At 36.8% G+C, this 18,549-nt stretch overlaps 1 protein-coding gene across 17 annotated transcripts in view; it reads right to left on the reverse strand.

Moving 5' to 3' along the window:
• Window positions 1-3,167: 3,167 nt before the first annotated feature.
• Window positions 3,168-18,549, reverse strand: part of FMR1 (fragile X messenger ribonucleoprotein 1) — a 37,054-nt gene continuing 21,672 nt past the window's right edge. For 3 of the 17 annotated variants that reach the window (XM_047715657.1, XM_047715643.1, XM_047715655.1), the window contains 8 exons: window positions 16,309-16,418; window positions 15,283-15,417; window positions 14,710-14,772; window positions 12,325-12,411; window positions 9,611-9,806; window positions 7,874-8,056; window positions 7,310-7,392; window positions 3,168-5,159 (listed from right to left, as the gene is read on the reverse strand). In XM_047715657.1, coding sequence (XP_047571613.1) covers window positions 4,998-5,159; window positions 7,310-7,392; window positions 7,874-8,056; window positions 9,611-9,806; window positions 12,325-12,411; window positions 14,710-14,772; window positions 15,283-15,417; window positions 16,309-16,418 — 1,019 coding nt within the window. In that variant the 3' untranslated portion in view covers window positions 3,168-4,997. Of the gene's footprint in view, window positions 5,430-7,309; window positions 7,393-7,873; window positions 8,057-9,610; window positions 9,807-12,324; window positions 12,412-14,709; window positions 14,773-15,282; window positions 15,418-16,308; window positions 16,419-18,549 lie in introns of all 17 variants that reach the window. The other 14 variants (XM_047715651.1, XM_047715647.1, XM_047715648.1 and 11 more) reach the window with 14 other exon arrangements.

The following is an 18,549-nucleotide window of genomic DNA, read 5'->3' on the forward strand; positions in this document are numbered from 1 at the left end:
AAATATTTAGTAATGATTTAATGATATGAAATCAGGGGGATGGTTCATTACCACGGACTCTCTGTAGCTTTCTCCACATAAAACATGAATACTTATACATGAAACATGAATGCATATACAACTTTGGAGTTGAGATACCTTAGCAACCATTCCTTTAACACATGAAAAACTGAAACATGGAGTTGAAATGACTTATGCAGTAACCACAGAGCCAGTCTATGCCCTGGACAAGTGTGGAATCTACCCCGCAATTCCATTTTCCACAGCATAACTCCCTATGTCCTTTCCTGTCATGTAGTGGCTACAATGCGTTTGCAACTTTTAATGATATATATTCCTTGAGAACCAGTACTGTCCATTGACACAGTATCTTACAGGTTTTGATTTCCGGGGAAATCTGACAAAGATGCCTTAGTATTTATCAAAGGAACTTTATACTTGAAGATGTAACATTGGAATTTTTTGTTTCCTTCCTGCATAAGCCATCCAAAGTTTGAATAATGCTGAATCATTATCATATACCCCAATTCCCAGGATTCTGTTTAACGGTCTCTTGTTGACACTCAGTCTTCCAATTTTCAACCTACCCCTGTAATCAAATCTATGGTATACACAAATTGGTGGGAAAACCTTTAAGCACTCAATTTTGAAACTTAGTCTTTAATCACTTAGCAAGTGCAACTTGCAGAGTTTTAATGCCTTTCCCACTAACATAAGACTCCTTCGCACTTAAAAAAAAAAAAAAAAAAGGATTTTCCCATTTCTTCATGGCAAGTTCTCAGAAAGAAATGGTAAGAAAATTTCTTTTTAAAAATAGATTTATTGCGGGGCGCCTGGGTGGCTCAGTGGGTTAAGCCGCTGCCTTCGGCTCAGGTCATGATCTCAGGGTCCTGGGATCGAGCCCCGCATCAGGCTCTCTGCTCAGCAGGGAGCCTGCTTCCTCCTCTCTCTGCCTGCCTCTCTGCCTGCTTGTGATCTCTCTCTGTCAAATAAATAAATAAAATCTTTAAAAAAAAAATAGATTTATTGGGACGCCTGGGTAGCTCAGTGGGTTAATCCGCTGCCTTCGGCTCAGGTCACGTTCCCAGGGTCCTGGGATCGAGTCCCACATCAGGCTCCTTGCTTGGCAGGGAGCCTGCTTCTCTCTGTGTCTCTGCCTGCTTGTGTGTACTCTCGCTGACAAAGAAATAAATAAAATCTTAAAAAAAATAAAAAATTAAAAAAAAATAGCTTGAGAGAGAGAACGAGCAAGAGGGGCAGAGGAAGAGAGAATCTCAAGCAGACTCCGAGTGCTGAGCCTGACGCGGGGCTCAATCTCACAACCCTGAGACCACCACCTGACCCGAAACCAAGAGTCAGATGCTTCTGGGTTACGGTGCCACCCAGGCGCTGCAGAAAGAAAACTTCTAAATAGCCCCAAATAAAATTTTTAAACAGCCCTAAACAAACATACAGTGGAAAAGATGCTCAAGATTTAAGTAACGGTACCTGTGGGGTACCTGAGTGTCTCAGTCGGTTAAGTGGCTGCCTTCAACTCAGGTCATGATCCCAGGGGGGAGCGAGCCCGGCATCAGGCTCCCTGCTCAATGGGGAGCCTGTATCTCCCCCTCCTCCCCATGCTCATACTATCTCTTTCAAATAAATAAAATCTGAGAATAAATAAGTACTGGTACCTGTTAAGCTTTTTGAGAGATAAAGATCAGCATCTGCTAATGGCTATTTCAGAGTAACTGGTTATCTGAGGCATCAGAAGGTCATGAGGGAAAGATGCTATTTATGGCCACGAAACAAATGGACTCAACAGGGATCAAATCAGTATACTGACTCTAAAAGACACTAGTCCTAAGCACTAGGAGCTCTAAGATCATGATCAGATGGGAGGAAGGCCTCTGAGTAAGCCAGATTGAGTGTCAAGGCGGATGTTGCCAACAGGCTTTTCATACGTAGCACTGAAGACCACTGTGAAACCAGGAAAACCCAACCAAATTACTCGTAGATTGGTTTTAACCTACCACATCTAATGGACTGTGTTCAGCTCTTCTGGCCCTGGAAAAGTTCAGAACGAGGCAGAAGGCAGAACAAGGTAGCAGAAAACCAGGTAAGTAGGAGAATGAAAACCCAGAAAGGCAGAAAACGAAGATGGAGTTTTCAGAGGGGGAACCGGGGAGGGGAGAGGCAGGCCATCAATATAGAAGAGACTGTCCTGCATCCTTAAATCATTTTGGATGCTAACACAGAGAACTTTGACTCGATCTCCTCTCCACTTTTAACCTTTTATCTCAGCTGTGCCCGAGTTCCTTGAAGTGACTACAACAGCCATTTCAGGCACCTTCTACCTACAAACCCATCATTTATTTTATTATGGTTTTCTTTTTTAAACTACACAGACACATTTAGTACTTTCAAATGGCAGGGTTTATTCATGTGTGCACACAGACAGGAGTATGTGTTCAATATGGTTTGGTGGCACCTATGAAATTAATGTGTTGAAATATTATGACTGGGAATACGGAGCATTTTCTAGTGGTTATGTTTTTGCCTTTTAAGGGCATGTAAAACATTATTTGCAAGGCTTATATGCCTTGAATGATAAATAACTCCCCCCGCAGATACTGTTAATATTTGTTGTATTTAGAAATTTAAGACCAGGAGCAAACATCTGTCAGACTAATTTTTTGCTTTTTCATAAGTGCAACTTTTTAATAAAAATTTACATCTAGATAAACAATCTTCAGATTTTTGAAACTTTAATAAGATTTTAAAAACATGACTTAGAACTGAAAAACATACACGTTTAGCACACAAATATTGTAATACGAATCAACTCCAACTCCATTTGAAAACATGTGAATCAAATTACAGTTTTAGAAGTTAGTAATTCACATTTAAGCAAGTTAGCGCCTTGCTGAATTCAGCCTTTGTAAAAAAAGAGACTTAGTGCATATTGTAATGGCACAATGTGCTTTTGTACCATTTTGTTGATTTTTTTTCCACCTTATTAAACAAGATCAAGTTCTTGAAAGTTGGTAGATAACAGCTAACTTCCTAAGACATGTGAAACTTCCAGTGGTAACAGTTACATTTTGTAACAGAACACTTTCTATAGATTTCTTTTCCTATCTTAAAATTTTAAAAGCAATCATTTGTAAGGATTGCATCAACATCAATTTAGCAGAGGAAGATCAAACTTTATTGAAACTGCTTGCATACAAAATATATTGCACTATAACCAAACAAATGTCAACATAAAATCCAATCTGTTGTCGCTAATATGTACAGAGAATATTGCCCAAGAGCAGTTACATTACAAGGTCATTCTACCTTGGTTAATTATCTACAGTATTTTAAACCAAACAGCTTACAGATGATGTGTGCAAGGTACCAATTTCTGTTTTCAAATACTATACATTCCCAGAATAAATAACTAAAAATCAACATTAATGTTTGGCAATACTTTTAAAAGACTTTTTAATATTCTTGAAATCATGTGCAGTTTGTTGCCATTTTTATATGCTTATTTGTATGCAAGGAAAAGTAACTGTAAAATGAAAAATTTAAAGAAACAAACTCACAAAATACATCAGAGGCAGAACTTCGGTTCACACGGCTCTGTACAGACTCAGTGGTACCCCTACTTGGAGTTATTCTTTAAGAAAAATATAATATCTGAAGAGTGAAGGTCCTTCACATATTTTTCCTCAGTAAATTTCATTCATAAAAAAAGACTCAAAAACAGAACCAAAACCCAACACATCAAAAAAAAAAAAAACGAAAAAAAAAACTAAAGAAAAGAAGTATTTGTTAACCAATTCTAGTCTGCTTTCCAATTCCACTTATACATTAGAGCTCATATTTCAAGGCTTACATTTAACCTGCTTCCAATGTTTTTTTAGACAAAGTACCTGTACTTCACAGGATTATTATGCACACATGAAAATGACCTTTCTATCTCCCCCAAATAACCTTGAAATTAAAATATGAAAAGCTTCACAAAACTTAGGGAGGACAAAATAAAAAAAAGGCTCTAAGTTAAAACTGGTCATCAGGCCAAAGAGCAGGCATATCCTAGTAACTTTCGACCAGGAAGATTTGTTCCTAGCTGAAAACATTTTATTTTAGCCTCTCTCAAATGAAAAGATAGTTATTTCTTCTCCTGTCTATACAGAAAAATTACACATCCCTCTCAATAACACTATTTGTCAAACTTCAGTGCAACAAAACAAAAACAAAAACAAGTTCTATTCTTTATACTGCCTAACCTGATGTTTCTGTAAGGAAAAAAAATATGGAAAGCATGCATTCTTCTATAAAGTACTAATGTTTGACAGGGTTTGCTACATCTTTAACATTTAGTGTTTCCAACTTATCTTCCCTGAACTCTGCATCCAAATATAATATTCCTACCTGCCAAGATATAAAAAAGGCACAGATCATACAACTTTTTTTTTTTTTTTTTTTTTTTTTTTTTTTTGCTAATGAAAATGACAAACGTCACATCACACACATCTCAGGGTCCACTAAAATACTGGAAAAGTGGACCAAACATAAACTGACACAGGACATGAAATGACATAGTATTTCATGGACTTCTATAGGAGATTGAAAACAGAACTGTAATATGATTACTAAAAATGCTATTTATTCAGAAAAACTGAAATGTACCGGCAAGTTATCACCCGATGCAGGAAAATGGTCCAAATTAACAAAAAATATCACTGCTCAGTACTTTAAAAAATAAACCAAACTAAAATCCTGCCCTGAAGTGCTAATGTATACTTAAAAGCAATGTTTCAAAATTTCAACGTATCTTTTTGTGCAAATTTGACAATTGTTGCTTATGGCCAATACCAAAAAAATAAAATTCGTAACAGAATTTGTATTCATTTCATGCCCTGTGCCATCTTGCCTACTATTTGTCTTTGGCCTAACAAAGTTTTCTAATATGGAATAAGAGTTATGGAAATGGTTTAGGAAATATAACTTCAGAATTATGCAGTTTAGGGTACTCCATTCACAAGTGGTTGCTGACCATCCACGTTGTCTGGCTTTTCCTTCTTCTGGTTACGATCTTTACCCGTGCGCAGCCGATTACCTTCACTGGAGGTATTCTGTAATGTTTTAGTGTGGACACTCCTTTCATTATTGCAGTCAACTCTGATCTAAAACAAGTTATAGTTGTTATATACACAGACCATATCCTATTGTAATCTGTAATTGGCCTGACAAGAAATTTAAGCCTAAGTGTAAGTTCCACATGGTAAAAGGGGAAATGGGAGTGAGAATAGAGGAAGTGCAAGAAATTAAAGTTAGGAAGGATTTTTTATTTATTTTATGATTTTTAAAACATTCTTCTTCTTTAACTGGAACACACTGGTCATCTCACTGCGTCCAAACTTAGATAAAAACTCACAATCCTACCGTGTCTTCTTCTAAGCAGAATAAAATAGTGAGAAACAAAATAGTTAAAATTAATTACTATTACTAATTATGAGATAATATATAACTATAATACTAGAGTTCAAAAGAATGGGTTATTCTTAAAGACTGTGAAACCCATGAGGGACCCAGATTGATGCCTTCCTATTCCCCTTTACCAGGATAAGAACTCAACTTGCTTATTAAGTAGCCTTTAGTTTACACCTGAATTATCTATCATAGGTAAGATTAACCTCTCTATACTGAGGCTCCCACTATCTTAGAGTAGAAAAATTTGAGCCTTGCTTTCTTATAGCTTGTATTTTCAGTAAGGCAAGTCAGATAATCATAAGACTTGAACTCTGAACAATAATAATGATACAGGGAAATTCGACAACACTAATGTGTGAAAGGACTGGAATGCCAAGACATGTGTAAAGATGAATGCAATTCAGAAAACAGTATCCTAAGATTTATGAAATAGTTTAAGTGCCAACACGGAACACTTAAAACACTGCTAACAATTCCAGATGCTGTATAAAAGAAGATAATATTGACCAATGGGCTTAAAACAACTACAACTATTGATCTGCTTGAAATACAAATGCTACATAGATCTCAGAATGGATTGCTCTAATTTCAAAGTGCGTTCAAGTGCTGGGTCTCAGTGTGCATTCTAAATGTTTGTCCATCAAAGGCTTAGGGCTTTGACTTGGATCTATTCTCCTACATGGAAAACACAAACCTTTTTATTCGCTGTCCCATTTTAATTATAAATACAATTATGAATATGCACCCTTTTAACCAATATGATCAGACTGCCAAATTCCTGGAACATGTCACTTTAAGCAGAGAATAAAAAGGCCAGCAGATAAAGGCCTTCTATCTCTGCAAAATACATGTACATACATCATTTCCTCATCTCTTTACCTAGATCTAAGGTTTTTTCTATTCCTTAAGAACCTGCCAACAGTTAACACCTATTTACAACTACCAGGAATCCTATGGAATATTCTGTCATGAAATTTGTGCTCTTGAAAAGCATCTCACTAATCTTGAATGTTGGTCCTAAACCGATCCATAGTCAATAAGGAACCCTAACTACTTGGATTAAGAATTTAAGAAGCAGAGGAGAATACGGGTTCTGGGAATCATATACCAGAGTTCAAATATCATTCCACCATATGATCATTATGTGACTGTGGACAAAGGACTGAATCTCTCTAAAAGCTTCAGTTTACTCACCTAAAGAATAAAAAATAAAACTACTTACCTCAGGGGGCTGCTGAAAGAGTAAATAAGGTAACACACACACACACACACACAAAGCACTTAGCAATGCTCAGGAGTAATTTTAAAGTTAACAATGGATTCAGCATAGGTGATGGCCAACTGAAAAGGGATCTCAGAATAGAGGCTGGTTATAAACCAACAGCTGGCTGATTCGCACGTACTAGCTGAGAGCACCAGCAGCCCTGTCTACCACAATTACTACCTATGAGACAGACACCTCCTTTTCCTTACTCAAAGAGATCACCCTATCCCTGCAACTCAGGGGAAGTGGGGTCCACAGGGTTACTCAGGTCTCTCAGTACATTCCGGGATGTCCCTTTCCTTGGGGGAATTGCAGGGAACCACCAATGTGGTATTCAAGTCCTAATAGACTGTCAAAGTCTTCACAAATGCTTAAGACTGCATAGTCTCTAGAGAAATTTTCTTGGTATATTTGTCACAAAGAACGAAGACTGCCCACAATTATAATGCCGAAAGGAAAACATGTCACATGTATCAATTCCGCAACTTTTCAACATGTTTAAAAATCAAGTAAAATAAACTTGTAAGTCTCAAACTACAGTAATTCAAATAATTTAGATGTAAAGAGGCACCAGTTTACCTGGAGGGATCCATCCGCTGTTCTTCCTTTAGCCTCTCTTGGATTACGTGGGCGATTATCTGTTCGGGAGTGATCGTCATTTCCTACAGGGTCAATTTTAAAAGGTTCAACAGTTAACTGATTCTGATGTGCTTATTAGAAGTTCTTTATTCCTACACTCTCAATTTATTTAGACCACAGAATCCAAAACATAATCAACAATCTAGTGATTCCAGTTACATAATGCTTAGAAATCTAGCATGCAACTAAGAAGCAGAAAATATTTCAAAGGCATTACAATTCTGCATCAACCATGTCGCAGGTCAACCTGAGCTAATGTTCACGTTATGTGCAGAATCCCCAAAGAAGCTGAACTAGTTATCAGTGTTTATTTTTACATTCTACACAAGCCATGGGAAGGCTGACGTTCCGTTGATTACTGCTGAGCCCTTCTTCTGCTGCCCAGTAGAAAACAGGAAAAATGGAGTTTTAAGTAATAATATATCCTTGAATCATCAAGATTTTTCACGGAACTTCGGTTGTTAAAATTCGCCTTTAATTATTAAGAAATGAACATCTCTGTACCTTTGAAGCCACCTCCACGTCCTCTTCCTCCCTGTCCTCTTCCTCCACCGCCACGTCGTCGTCCGTCTCCTCTGCGTAGAAAGTTCTCCCTCTCTTCCTCTGTTGGAGCTAATGACCAATCACTGAGTTCGTCTCTGTGGTCAGATTCTGTTTCAGAAGCATTTGATGCTTCAGAATTAGTTCCTATCGAGAGTTAAAAGTTATATACCATTGTCCGACTTAAAAAAAAAAAAAGTTAGGTTAACAGAAGCTTCCAGAGACGTTTCAGGGGTAATCCAATACTCTTCCCAATTTATAAACCCAAAGAGTATCATCACCTTCCATTTTGTAAAACAAATTATCTTAAATTCAAAATGAAGGGTTTCACAATATTTGAGGTAATTTTGGTTTTAAATGTTTTTGGTTCTCGTAAAAAAAAAAAAAAAAGGTATTTTATTAGCCATCTAAGTTCAAACCTGAGTATGCCACATCATTAAACAGCTGTGCTCCTTTAAACATCTGCGCTCTCTGGAGGAAGAGTTGTCTACAACAGTTAAATGCAATACCTTGATAAATAAACCTCTATAAAGAGAGTTCCTTTTAACAAGGTTTGGCCCAGGGACAGCGGGGAATGCATACATTTTGGTCACCTCTGAGAGGGTGGCGAAGGCCAACATGGTAACTCTCTCAGGGAAGGGTCTTCTGTGGGATCCGGGATTGAACTTAGCTGAAAGGGGATATGCTTGCCTGATGCCTGGTCCACAACCTTCCCTCCCTCTCCCACTGAAATAATTTATCATTAATAAGGGAATTATTCAGATAAGCTTATTAAGCATGAGGGGGTGGATTAATGATGTAGGGGGGATGGGAGTGGGAGAAAAGAGCTCCACGGTGAGGTGGGACTTCAACAGCAAAAAGGACAGACTGTTGGGAGCGGGGTTAGGGGTTAGGTTCAAGGTTTGCCTTAGGAGTAGGTGTCTGTCTCCCCCACTCCAGAATATCAACTCTACTACCTCTCTCTCTTCCTCTGTTGGAGCTAATGACCAATTATAGCTTCACCATTATAGCTTCTTTCCTGTGGATCTTGAAGGCTTTTCCATCTTAAAGAGTTCCTTTTTGAAATGCAAATATTTGTGAGATGGATTATACCTTATACCACCATTAGCAAGTTACATAGTAGATACACAGTTGAGCAAGAAAGACAGTAGGCACTGGCAGGTGGGGACAGTGTTCAGTGGAAGGTACTGGGAGAGAAGAAAGAAGCACTGACAGAAGAGCTGGGAAGGCAAAGAGAAACTTTGCCTACTTCTTGACTGTGCCTAGGGCTGACTTTGGCCATGACACTCAAAATCACCTTATGAGCCATAGGATGCAGAGCCCTGATTTACACAGTCCATCCAGCAAGTATGACCAGCACATGCCTGACAAAAAAATGAGCCACAGTACACAAATGAAAATAATTTTGGCTATACAGTAATAAAATCAGGAAAGGCCTTAAGAAAGTCATCAACACACAAGGGCTTAAGCAGATTTATCCCCAAGTCAGAACGTGGACAGAACTCACACCTGCCCTGTAAACTCTAAGTGTTATCATCAGGTTTTAACTCTGTATGTCTCTTGCAACACAATTTGACCCACTGTGAATCGGAAACCATGTAGTGAGAAACCGTTATAATGGGGTTCTAATGAATATTAGAGATTAGCAGCTATTAAGTCTAGGAACAGATAAAGTTACTGAGTAAAATGCTTAGTTTGTACCTGAAGTATATCCAGGACCGCGTCTGCCGTGCCCCCTATTTCTGTAAGGTCTACTACCTCGACCCATTCCTTGACCATCATCAGTCACATAGCCTTTTTCCTTATCTGTACGATTTGGTGGTGGTCTAGAACTAGCTCCAATCTGTCGCAACTGCTCATCAATTTGTAATCTCTCCAAACGCAACTGGTCTACTTCCTATTTAAAATATACAAGATAACAGTAAAAATAATTTGACATTTTACTTAATAATACCTTTCTCCTTTTCATCAGATTAAAAAATATACTGGAAATATTTCAATTTCAGTTCTAAATGTATAGTAAACACTATTACACAGAATTATCAGGAAATTGAATGGTGTCCTTAAAAAGAAAAATTACTATAGATAACAGATTATTGATGTCCATTAATTAGAGATATAACAAAAATACTCAGCATTAAAATTCTACTGAATAGAATTTAAAGTTGTTTGATTTGGCACTATTATCCAATAGAATCTGCTAAGGCACAGATATGCTAGTTGGGGACTTCTTGATGATAGGATATTGAATAAAGCAACTCTAAAATGTAGGTAAATGACATTTACGGTTTATCGAGCTAACCTGAAAAAAATCACACACTGTAAATAATCTTAATCGAAATATATTTGCCAGCTAGTATCTTAATTTATGAAGCACTGAGTTTGGGCCATCCTCTGCTTTCAAAGAACATATATTATGGTAGGTCTTTGGATATGATTACACCATTAAGGAAAAATTATTTTCAGGGAACTGAAAATGCTCCTATTCCTTATATGGCAGGGAAGTGGGGGATACAACTATTTAAGAGCTAACCAAAAAAGTTAGATCTTAACATCATGCCTTGAAACCTCTTAAAGACTACAACTATGCTAGAACAAGTACAATGAACAGTATTAATGTTGATCAAAATAGACATCTGGGGTCAATTGACAGACCCTTACACATAGTGCTTCTGATAGGTTTGATATGTTGGGTTCTGTCAAATCAAGATGAAGCCTCAATTCTAACCCCTGTCCTTCCAATCTACCCATAAAACATCTCCTTTTCTGGCTATTAGGGAACTGTATCCATAACTTTAATAGTACTGGATGTCTGAGTAAAGCAGTGGCCATCATAGGGACTGCTGACATGGACAGTCACTGGATAAGCCCCTGTTAAGCCAAGTTCTTAAAATCTTGGTTGTGGAAGCTTCTGGAAAATAAAGGGCAGATACATTTAATCTGTGCTCTGAACCAGAATTTCTGTTTTACAAAGGACTTGAGCAACGAGAGAGTGAGTAGTTTACTCCACGAGTATAGTTATAACTCATGGAATGGGTGTTATCTTGCAAAACAGATTGGTAGTCTAGGTTATCCCACTGGGGCAAAGCAGTCACCTTTTGGTGAGAGATGCCAGGCCCAATCAAGGGAAGATCTGGTGATGAAAAGAATGGCAACAGGATAGCTGCTGATAACCAAAAAAGATATTCAATTGTGAAGAATAAATAAAAAGATCTAAAAAAGAACATTAGTCAAAAGAACAAGGGATTGATTACAATGCAACCCTAACTCTCCAGGTCATCATAATTATTTAAGCTAAGAATATGAAAAAAAAAAAAACACACACACACAGAACAGATTACAAATAAAATACACACTTTAAAACAAAAATAAATAAGCAAACTAACGGGGTATCCTACCCATGCAAACCTTGCTGGATGAAACCTTCCCATTTTCAATTATTAACTGACCACCATAAGATGAATGAAATGCCTAACTACTGTACATTTTCCCCCTTATGTGCATCCAAAAATTGTTTCTTTCTTTCAAGAAATCAGCAAAAACATTCTTAAGATAGGATCATAAATAAAACAGAAAGCTAGATTATTTTGAAAATCCTATTTAGTACTAGTCACTTGTAATTTTGATGCATAGGAATATAAAGAAGAAATTATAAAAGTGACATGGGTAAGATTTTATTTCATTGACTTATACAATATCTTGGCTAAAAGAAATTTTTAAAAGCATCCAGTATAGGGAGAAGTGACTTGCCTAAAGTCACATAAGCTAGTTCATGGTAGGACAGAGACTAGAAGCAAATCACTAGACTGCCAATCCAGTGCTCTTTCCACTATACCTCGTAGCTTCCCAGGTCCTGATTTCCAGTTTGCAATCTAGAGAAAGTATAACTGTACAAATACTAACTAAAAAGAGCATCTACAAGACACGAGTTGTTTATATTTTGTATAACAGAGTGTAGAGAAAAATACAAAGGATAAACATTTAAACAGAGGACTTCATGAAACACTGGGATTTCCTTAATAAATAACATAAAAGGGACAAACAAAGGCAAGTGTTAACAGACAAAATCTGGCCTGGAAAAAACTCAGAGGCTAGAAAGGATCAACTGGATGAAAAGGCTATGTACAAGAGTACCTACATTGAGTGTTAAGGGTTTAACAGAAAAATAATGGGAAATGGGATTTATTGAGAATTGGGATATTGGTCCTTAAATTTATAATGATAGAAAATGGACTTGAGTTTTCAAAAGAAATATAATAAGCAAAACAGAGTGAATATTTGCTCTATTACCTTTTAGAGGTCATTCATTATAATGTACAGGCTAGAATGAAACTTCGCTGCTGAAAAGACTGACTCCTGGAGTTTTTATATTTTAGTACAAAAGGATTAGAAGTTAAGGTTCTTCTTGCTCTCACCTTTAAATAGTTCAGGTGATAATCCAGAAGAACAGTGGCATTAGCAATGCTGTCCTTTGTTCCCACAAAAACAAATGGTACCATACCCTGAAAAATAAACGGCAACAATAATCCTATAAAATTAATAATGGATTAATCTGACAAAAATGCAAATAATAACTAAATCCCTAGCACAGGGTCTGACAAACAGTAGGTACACAAATGTTTGTTGAAAATTTAAATCAATACATGGAAACAAAAGTAGTTGGCATATTATACACATCTACTGTGAATAACGACACATCAATACAGCAACCCCTTGAGTGTACCAGATTATTATGTTTTAAGTGCTACTATTAAATGTTGGCAAAATCACAAATTATGTAATTCAAAATTATACAAGCTCTGACATGAGATGCATAAACAAAACGAATACTTTAAAGTACTCTAATTCATACACTACAGGTTTTATCTGGATCAAATTCTTTACAGAGAAATTAAAAGTTAAATACTAGGGCACAAAAGTAAAACTAAATCCATTTTGCTAACCAAGTCAAGAGAGTACAAACAAAAACACAAACAAGAAGAATTAGGGTAAATCCCCTGCACTAATTATTCTGTGCAGGGGATTGAGGGTAAGAGGCAGATCCATGAGCACAAAATTGAACATTTCAATAATGTACTCTAAAAATTGTAAAAGGCTGAATCATAAGGAAAGTTTGATCTTTTCTCTATGGTACTACTTTAATATAAAGACAGATTTTCAAAAAGGAGTATACAAAAAAACTTATACTTCTAGCCCATTAGTACAAATGAGGAAAAAAAAAGTTCTAAAGAAGCCAAGGTGTTGTGCAAACTTAATAGCTGGCAATTAGGACATTCAAAATCGAGAATACTTCAATATTTTACTACTGGAGAAATACACATGGTTATTGATATTCACACACGTGACCACAGATGACCATATGGTGGCTTTGATGAGGACATAATTTTCTAGCCGAAGTTTCTAGGTGTGAAAAATCAAGAAGCTGTCTCTTTAGCAAGCATCACCTCTTTTATATAAAAAGAGCATTCATCTGATAGGTGTGGTTACTACTGGGCTGCTTAAATGTATGTGGGGCTGGAATAGTTTTTTTTTTTCTTTTCCCTTCCACATTAACATGGCTGTTGATGTGGGAGGGAAAAAAAAACAAACCTGAACAATTAGGAATTAATGCTTGTAAAATGACCTTTATCTGGTAGGCAAGGCACTGCTTCCCAGCAGCAATGACCAGCTGAAGAGTCAGGTGCCACTGAAAACCCATGGGCTTCGTATGGATTTTTTTGCACTGAATAATATATGAACTATGGAAATGATCAGGCCTATGCATCAGATCTCCTTTTCTCAAAAACATTTTTGACTGTTTTTTTCCCCAACTGATGTTGTTACAAAGCAGTTAAACCTTATCATTTTCCAAAATGTCGTATGATGAAATGTTACACTCTTCCCTCTAGATCACGTATGTCCAAAATAAACTTTAAAACCCTATGTCACAGGTTTAGTCTGATCGCTTTGGAGCAAATAGTTTTAAAACATTTCCTTCTTCCCCACGTCCAAACTGTTTTTGTACCCAAATCCCACTCTAATTTGAGCACATCACTAGGGGACTAGAATAGTCAAATGAAGAAGGGCCAAGAGCACAACAGCGGCCTTCAATATGGATGCAAGGAGAAAGGGATTCCTTGCCTGCGCTAAGAAATGAGTTGCCCAGCAGAGAGGAATATCCCATCCACTCGTGGTTATATTTCTCTTTATAAAATGGCAGTTCTTGCTTTTAGTCTCTGGTGAGCCACGACATTTTCCCCACAAATAGTTCTCACGGGCCAGGTAGGGGGCCCTGCACCCTCAAAGAACTCATGTTGTGGCCGAAGAGATTAACATGTGAATGTCTATGTAGGAAGTGCTACTGAGAGGGATGAGCACACTGGAACACAGAAGCGGGAAAGGCCCTTGGGCCAGTCAGGGGGAGGAGACCTGTGGCAAGTACACAAGGAAAGCTGCACAAGGAGTAAGGTCAAAGCAAATTGGGAAGTTGGAGGGTAAAGAGCACTGTGGTGAAGGATACATATGCATACAGAGGCAATAGTGTTCAGAGAACTCTAAGTACTTCAGTATGGTTCAAGCCACTCTGGAAGGCAAAGGAGGGGAATGATAAGAGGTGACACTGGACAGGTGAGCATCAAAGAAAGGCCTGATAAGCAACAGGAAGGAACTTGAGCTTTCTCCCCAGGGCAATGGATAAACATACCCCAAAACACTCCTCCACCATCCCCCAACCCTGCTGATCATTTGTAGTCTTTCTTAACAAGGGGAATAAACATTAAAATATAAAATTAAAATGTATTTTTCAAGGAATGTTTTCCTACCTGCCAAGCCTTGAGTTCAGGTTTCTGGGATTCCCCTGCTACAATTGATGAAACCACTAACACCTAAAGCAGTATAAGGAATGCAAGTGATGTCATTAACTATAACAAATGATACACAGAAGCCTGAACGCAGGACTTTCACTGTAGGACTTCTAAACCCATTTCTAAATAGTTAGGTTAGTTCAAATATTGAAAACCAGTTTCTAAAATATGATTCTAAGTAGTAACTAAATGTATCTAACAGAAGGTACATTTTGAGCTACCACAACCTGCAAAATTTCAAGAAACAGCATGAAAAAATGAAAGACCACCCTCAAAAGAAAAAAATGTGATCATTAATTGTAACCCCATATTTTATGTTTATACCATCATATTTGTCACTGTGAGTAAACTGAGAAGTAGGTATCACTTTGGTTTGTAACCTCTCATAAGATGGCAATCAGATTTCAAAAAAAAAAAAAAATCATGAGTAGTCTATAAGCCTAACCAGAGAAAACACCCAAAACACCAACTGTGACATCTGGGTCAAAGAAATTCCTTTTAATATAATTCAAAGTGACAAATATTTCTTACCCTCTGGACTTTTGTACTGTTAGGTTGAGAAAAATGAGTACTGTTTTCCTTTATATCTATATGCTTTTTTTCTTCTGGGGGAGTAAGTCCAACCCTTGAGTTACTGGAAGGTAGGGAATTTGGTGGCATGATTTCCTTGGTAAAAAACAAAACAAAAGGGAAAAGAGAACCAATTTAAAAGACTGTATTTAGCCCCATTTTTATATCAATGATCATATTTTAAGAATATAAGTTATTATAAACATTTTTGGCAGAAAGAATTAGAGAATGCAAGTATTATACAGTAAAACCCCCAAAACATCAAACATCAGCTAAAAGACCTTTCACAAAAGGAAAGACTAGATAATATGTGAAAATATGGCAAAATTTGACCTTTATCTGGTAGGCAAGGCACTGCTTCCCAGTAGCAATGACCAGCTGAAGAGTCAGGTGCCACTGAAAACCCATGGGCTTCGTATGGATTTTTTTGCACTGAATAATATGAATTTGGGGGAATTTTATTTTAAACAGTATCATTGTACAGAAAAGCACACCCTTACCTCCCACAACCCACATAAATACTTTAAAGGTTGCTACCAAAAACCATATATTCATGAAGATGAAAGTGAGGGTTATAAAATTTAATGACTGGGAAGAGATTATTGTGTCCAGATAAAAACGTAAAGAACAGAAAATAAACACACATACACACAAACTAAAAAAGACAAAGGATAAAAGCCAGAAAACCTGATTAGTGTCCTAACTTGGTCTCTGTCAGCAACATCAAAGTTATATTTGAAAAGTGCCTTATACTCTTTTTAGAATTTATGACCATCCGTTTAAAAAAAATGAGAAAGATTTGAAGGCATTCAAGTGACTAGTCCCAAGTCACTCTCCAGCTACAACAATGACTAGCATGACTGTCAGAATTTTTGTATTCCTAGCATGTGCATACTATACTATAGAGGCCTCTAAATTAACATACTGAAAAAAAAACAGTAAGAAACTTTTATCAGACAAACCAGAAACACATGCACTATAACATACCTCTTCTTGTGGAACACTTTTCTCATTTTCGGCTTCAATTCTCACCCTCACAACTCCCGACTTGTCCACAATTTCCTGAATCAGTTTTCCATTTTTTCCTATTACTTTGCCTAAGAAATGAGTAATTCATGTTTGGTTTTAAAAACATATATCTCAAACCAGTAAGCGTACCCCACTCTAAACTATCACATAAAACGTAAGATTTCAAAACCAAAACAGAAACTCTTTTCAAAAAGACAAGAGTTAAACAGGCTTTCTGTTTATTAGATTGTCTGTCACTGTTTAAACTACTTTGGTCAAGTATCAGAGGTATTTAAATCTCATGAATTGGTGGGATAATTTTGAATTTTTAAGGAAGTTTGAAGATAGGCTCTTATTTTGCCTAAAAGGGTCTACTTGAAACTTGCTGGTACAGTGCTATATATCACTCTTTCTGCAAAGTTCTATGAAAAGAAATAAGGGAAAGGACAGATAATAGAAAATACATTTGCTTATTCATTTGGCAATTTTAGTTCTGTCTGTACCTGATTTAAATCTGCTTCTTTGCCCATGATAAATATTTTTAGAATTTTGTATGTCACATTTATAAAAGATACTCCAAGTTTAAAAGGGACTTAGGCAGCTGTACATACATCTAAAAGAAGTACACATTTTCCAGGCCAATGTGTTAACATAATATTACTCCTGTGTATCACTCATAGATTGTATCAGTATATTAAAAGGTGAAGTGTGACTTCTTAATCTTTTATTAGCCACAAAATAAAAGATTAAGAAATCACATTTTATTAAGATAACTCAAAACTACAGTTCAAGATTAACTATTATTCAATACCATCTGTTAAAACTCCAAAGACTTTGAATACTGGTAATAAATAGGCAATCTTCCCCTCATTTTAGAAAACTCAGTCATACCCTTTAACTGGGAAAGGACTGCTTTCATAGCCATCATAATCCATTAGTGTAAAGCAAGACCCTGCCAATAAAAGAACTATTGGTTCCAGAAGTCTACATGTGAACTACATCGGCTTCTGAGTGCCTTCCCAAGGTACCTAAAAAGCACCCTTATACCAGCCAAGACCATCATGTGCTTGTCCCAGTATCTCCTCTAAGGCAGGGATGGGGAAAAATCTGGAAGCCAAAATTTGCTTTTGAGTCAATGCTACAGAACAAAGCAGGGAAAGCGTCACAACAGGAACTTGTGGTTCTTCTCATCAGCATTACCCCGGCACTCCAGCCACGTCAGACAGCCTCATTCGCCCTTATAACCTTTTCTGACTGCTAAGTGGTCAGGGAACAGAATGGACATTAAATCAGGACTCCTGATATAGGCAGGGCCTTTTGTCAATTATTTCTGCTACTCCTGTCTTCAAATGAAGAGAGGTTTTTACTCGGTGTTGTCCCACAGTTTGTATTTAATCTATAACACTTATATTTTCATGAATTAATGTGATTTTAAAAAAGGTCTCAATGAGTCAGGAAAAAGAAAATTGAGCTTGGCACATGTTGCTGTTAATAGCTTAACTATCCTAAGTATTGTGTCAACTATAATTAACTGAATAATTAAACCAATTCACTGTCAAAGTGGATGAAAAACAAGCAAATTTTTAGAAAAGAATGACAAATCCATGTACGTGCTAGACAGAGTTTGTGAAAAATAAAGAGATCATAAATCATACTGTGGGACTCAACGAAAACTCATGCAATACTAATTAGACATCTCCCTAAAGATGTGCCCTGCCAACTCTCTTATACAAAAATGCTTTCTGAAAACTCTCAACATTCCAATCTCTAAAACAGACTTGCTTTATTTTATTCACCAGAAACAAAAGAAAACCGAGGCTGATTGTACTTCAGCAGGCTTTCTGGTGAAAGGTCACTGCTGGAACCCTCTTCTCTTTAGGTATGACCAGCGGTAGAATCTATTTTTAATAACAGATAATGCAATTCTATATACCACATGGTTATTTCTAAATCCCAACTGACAGCTTACTACAATTTTGCTCTACTGAACTGGATGGAATTGATCTAAATAAGGAGGAGAAAAGAGAAGTAACATTTACAGAGTCCCATACTATGTTCAGAGCTTATCTAAACCTTTCTATCAATATCTTCCTGTTTAGTTATCATGGCAACTCTGTGAGGTGGACACTATTATTCACATTTTTTAGAGGTAAGGAAAATAAAATTTAAGGGGGCGGAGTCAGTTACAAGGTCAAATTACCAAAAAGTAGAAGTAGGGAC

The sequence above is a fragment of the Lutra lutra genome, chromosome X (assembly GCF_902655055.1).
Source record: "Lutra lutra chromosome X, mLutLut1.2, whole genome shotgun sequence".
NCBI lineage: Eukaryota > Metazoa > Chordata > Mammalia > Carnivora > Mustelidae > Lutra > Lutra lutra.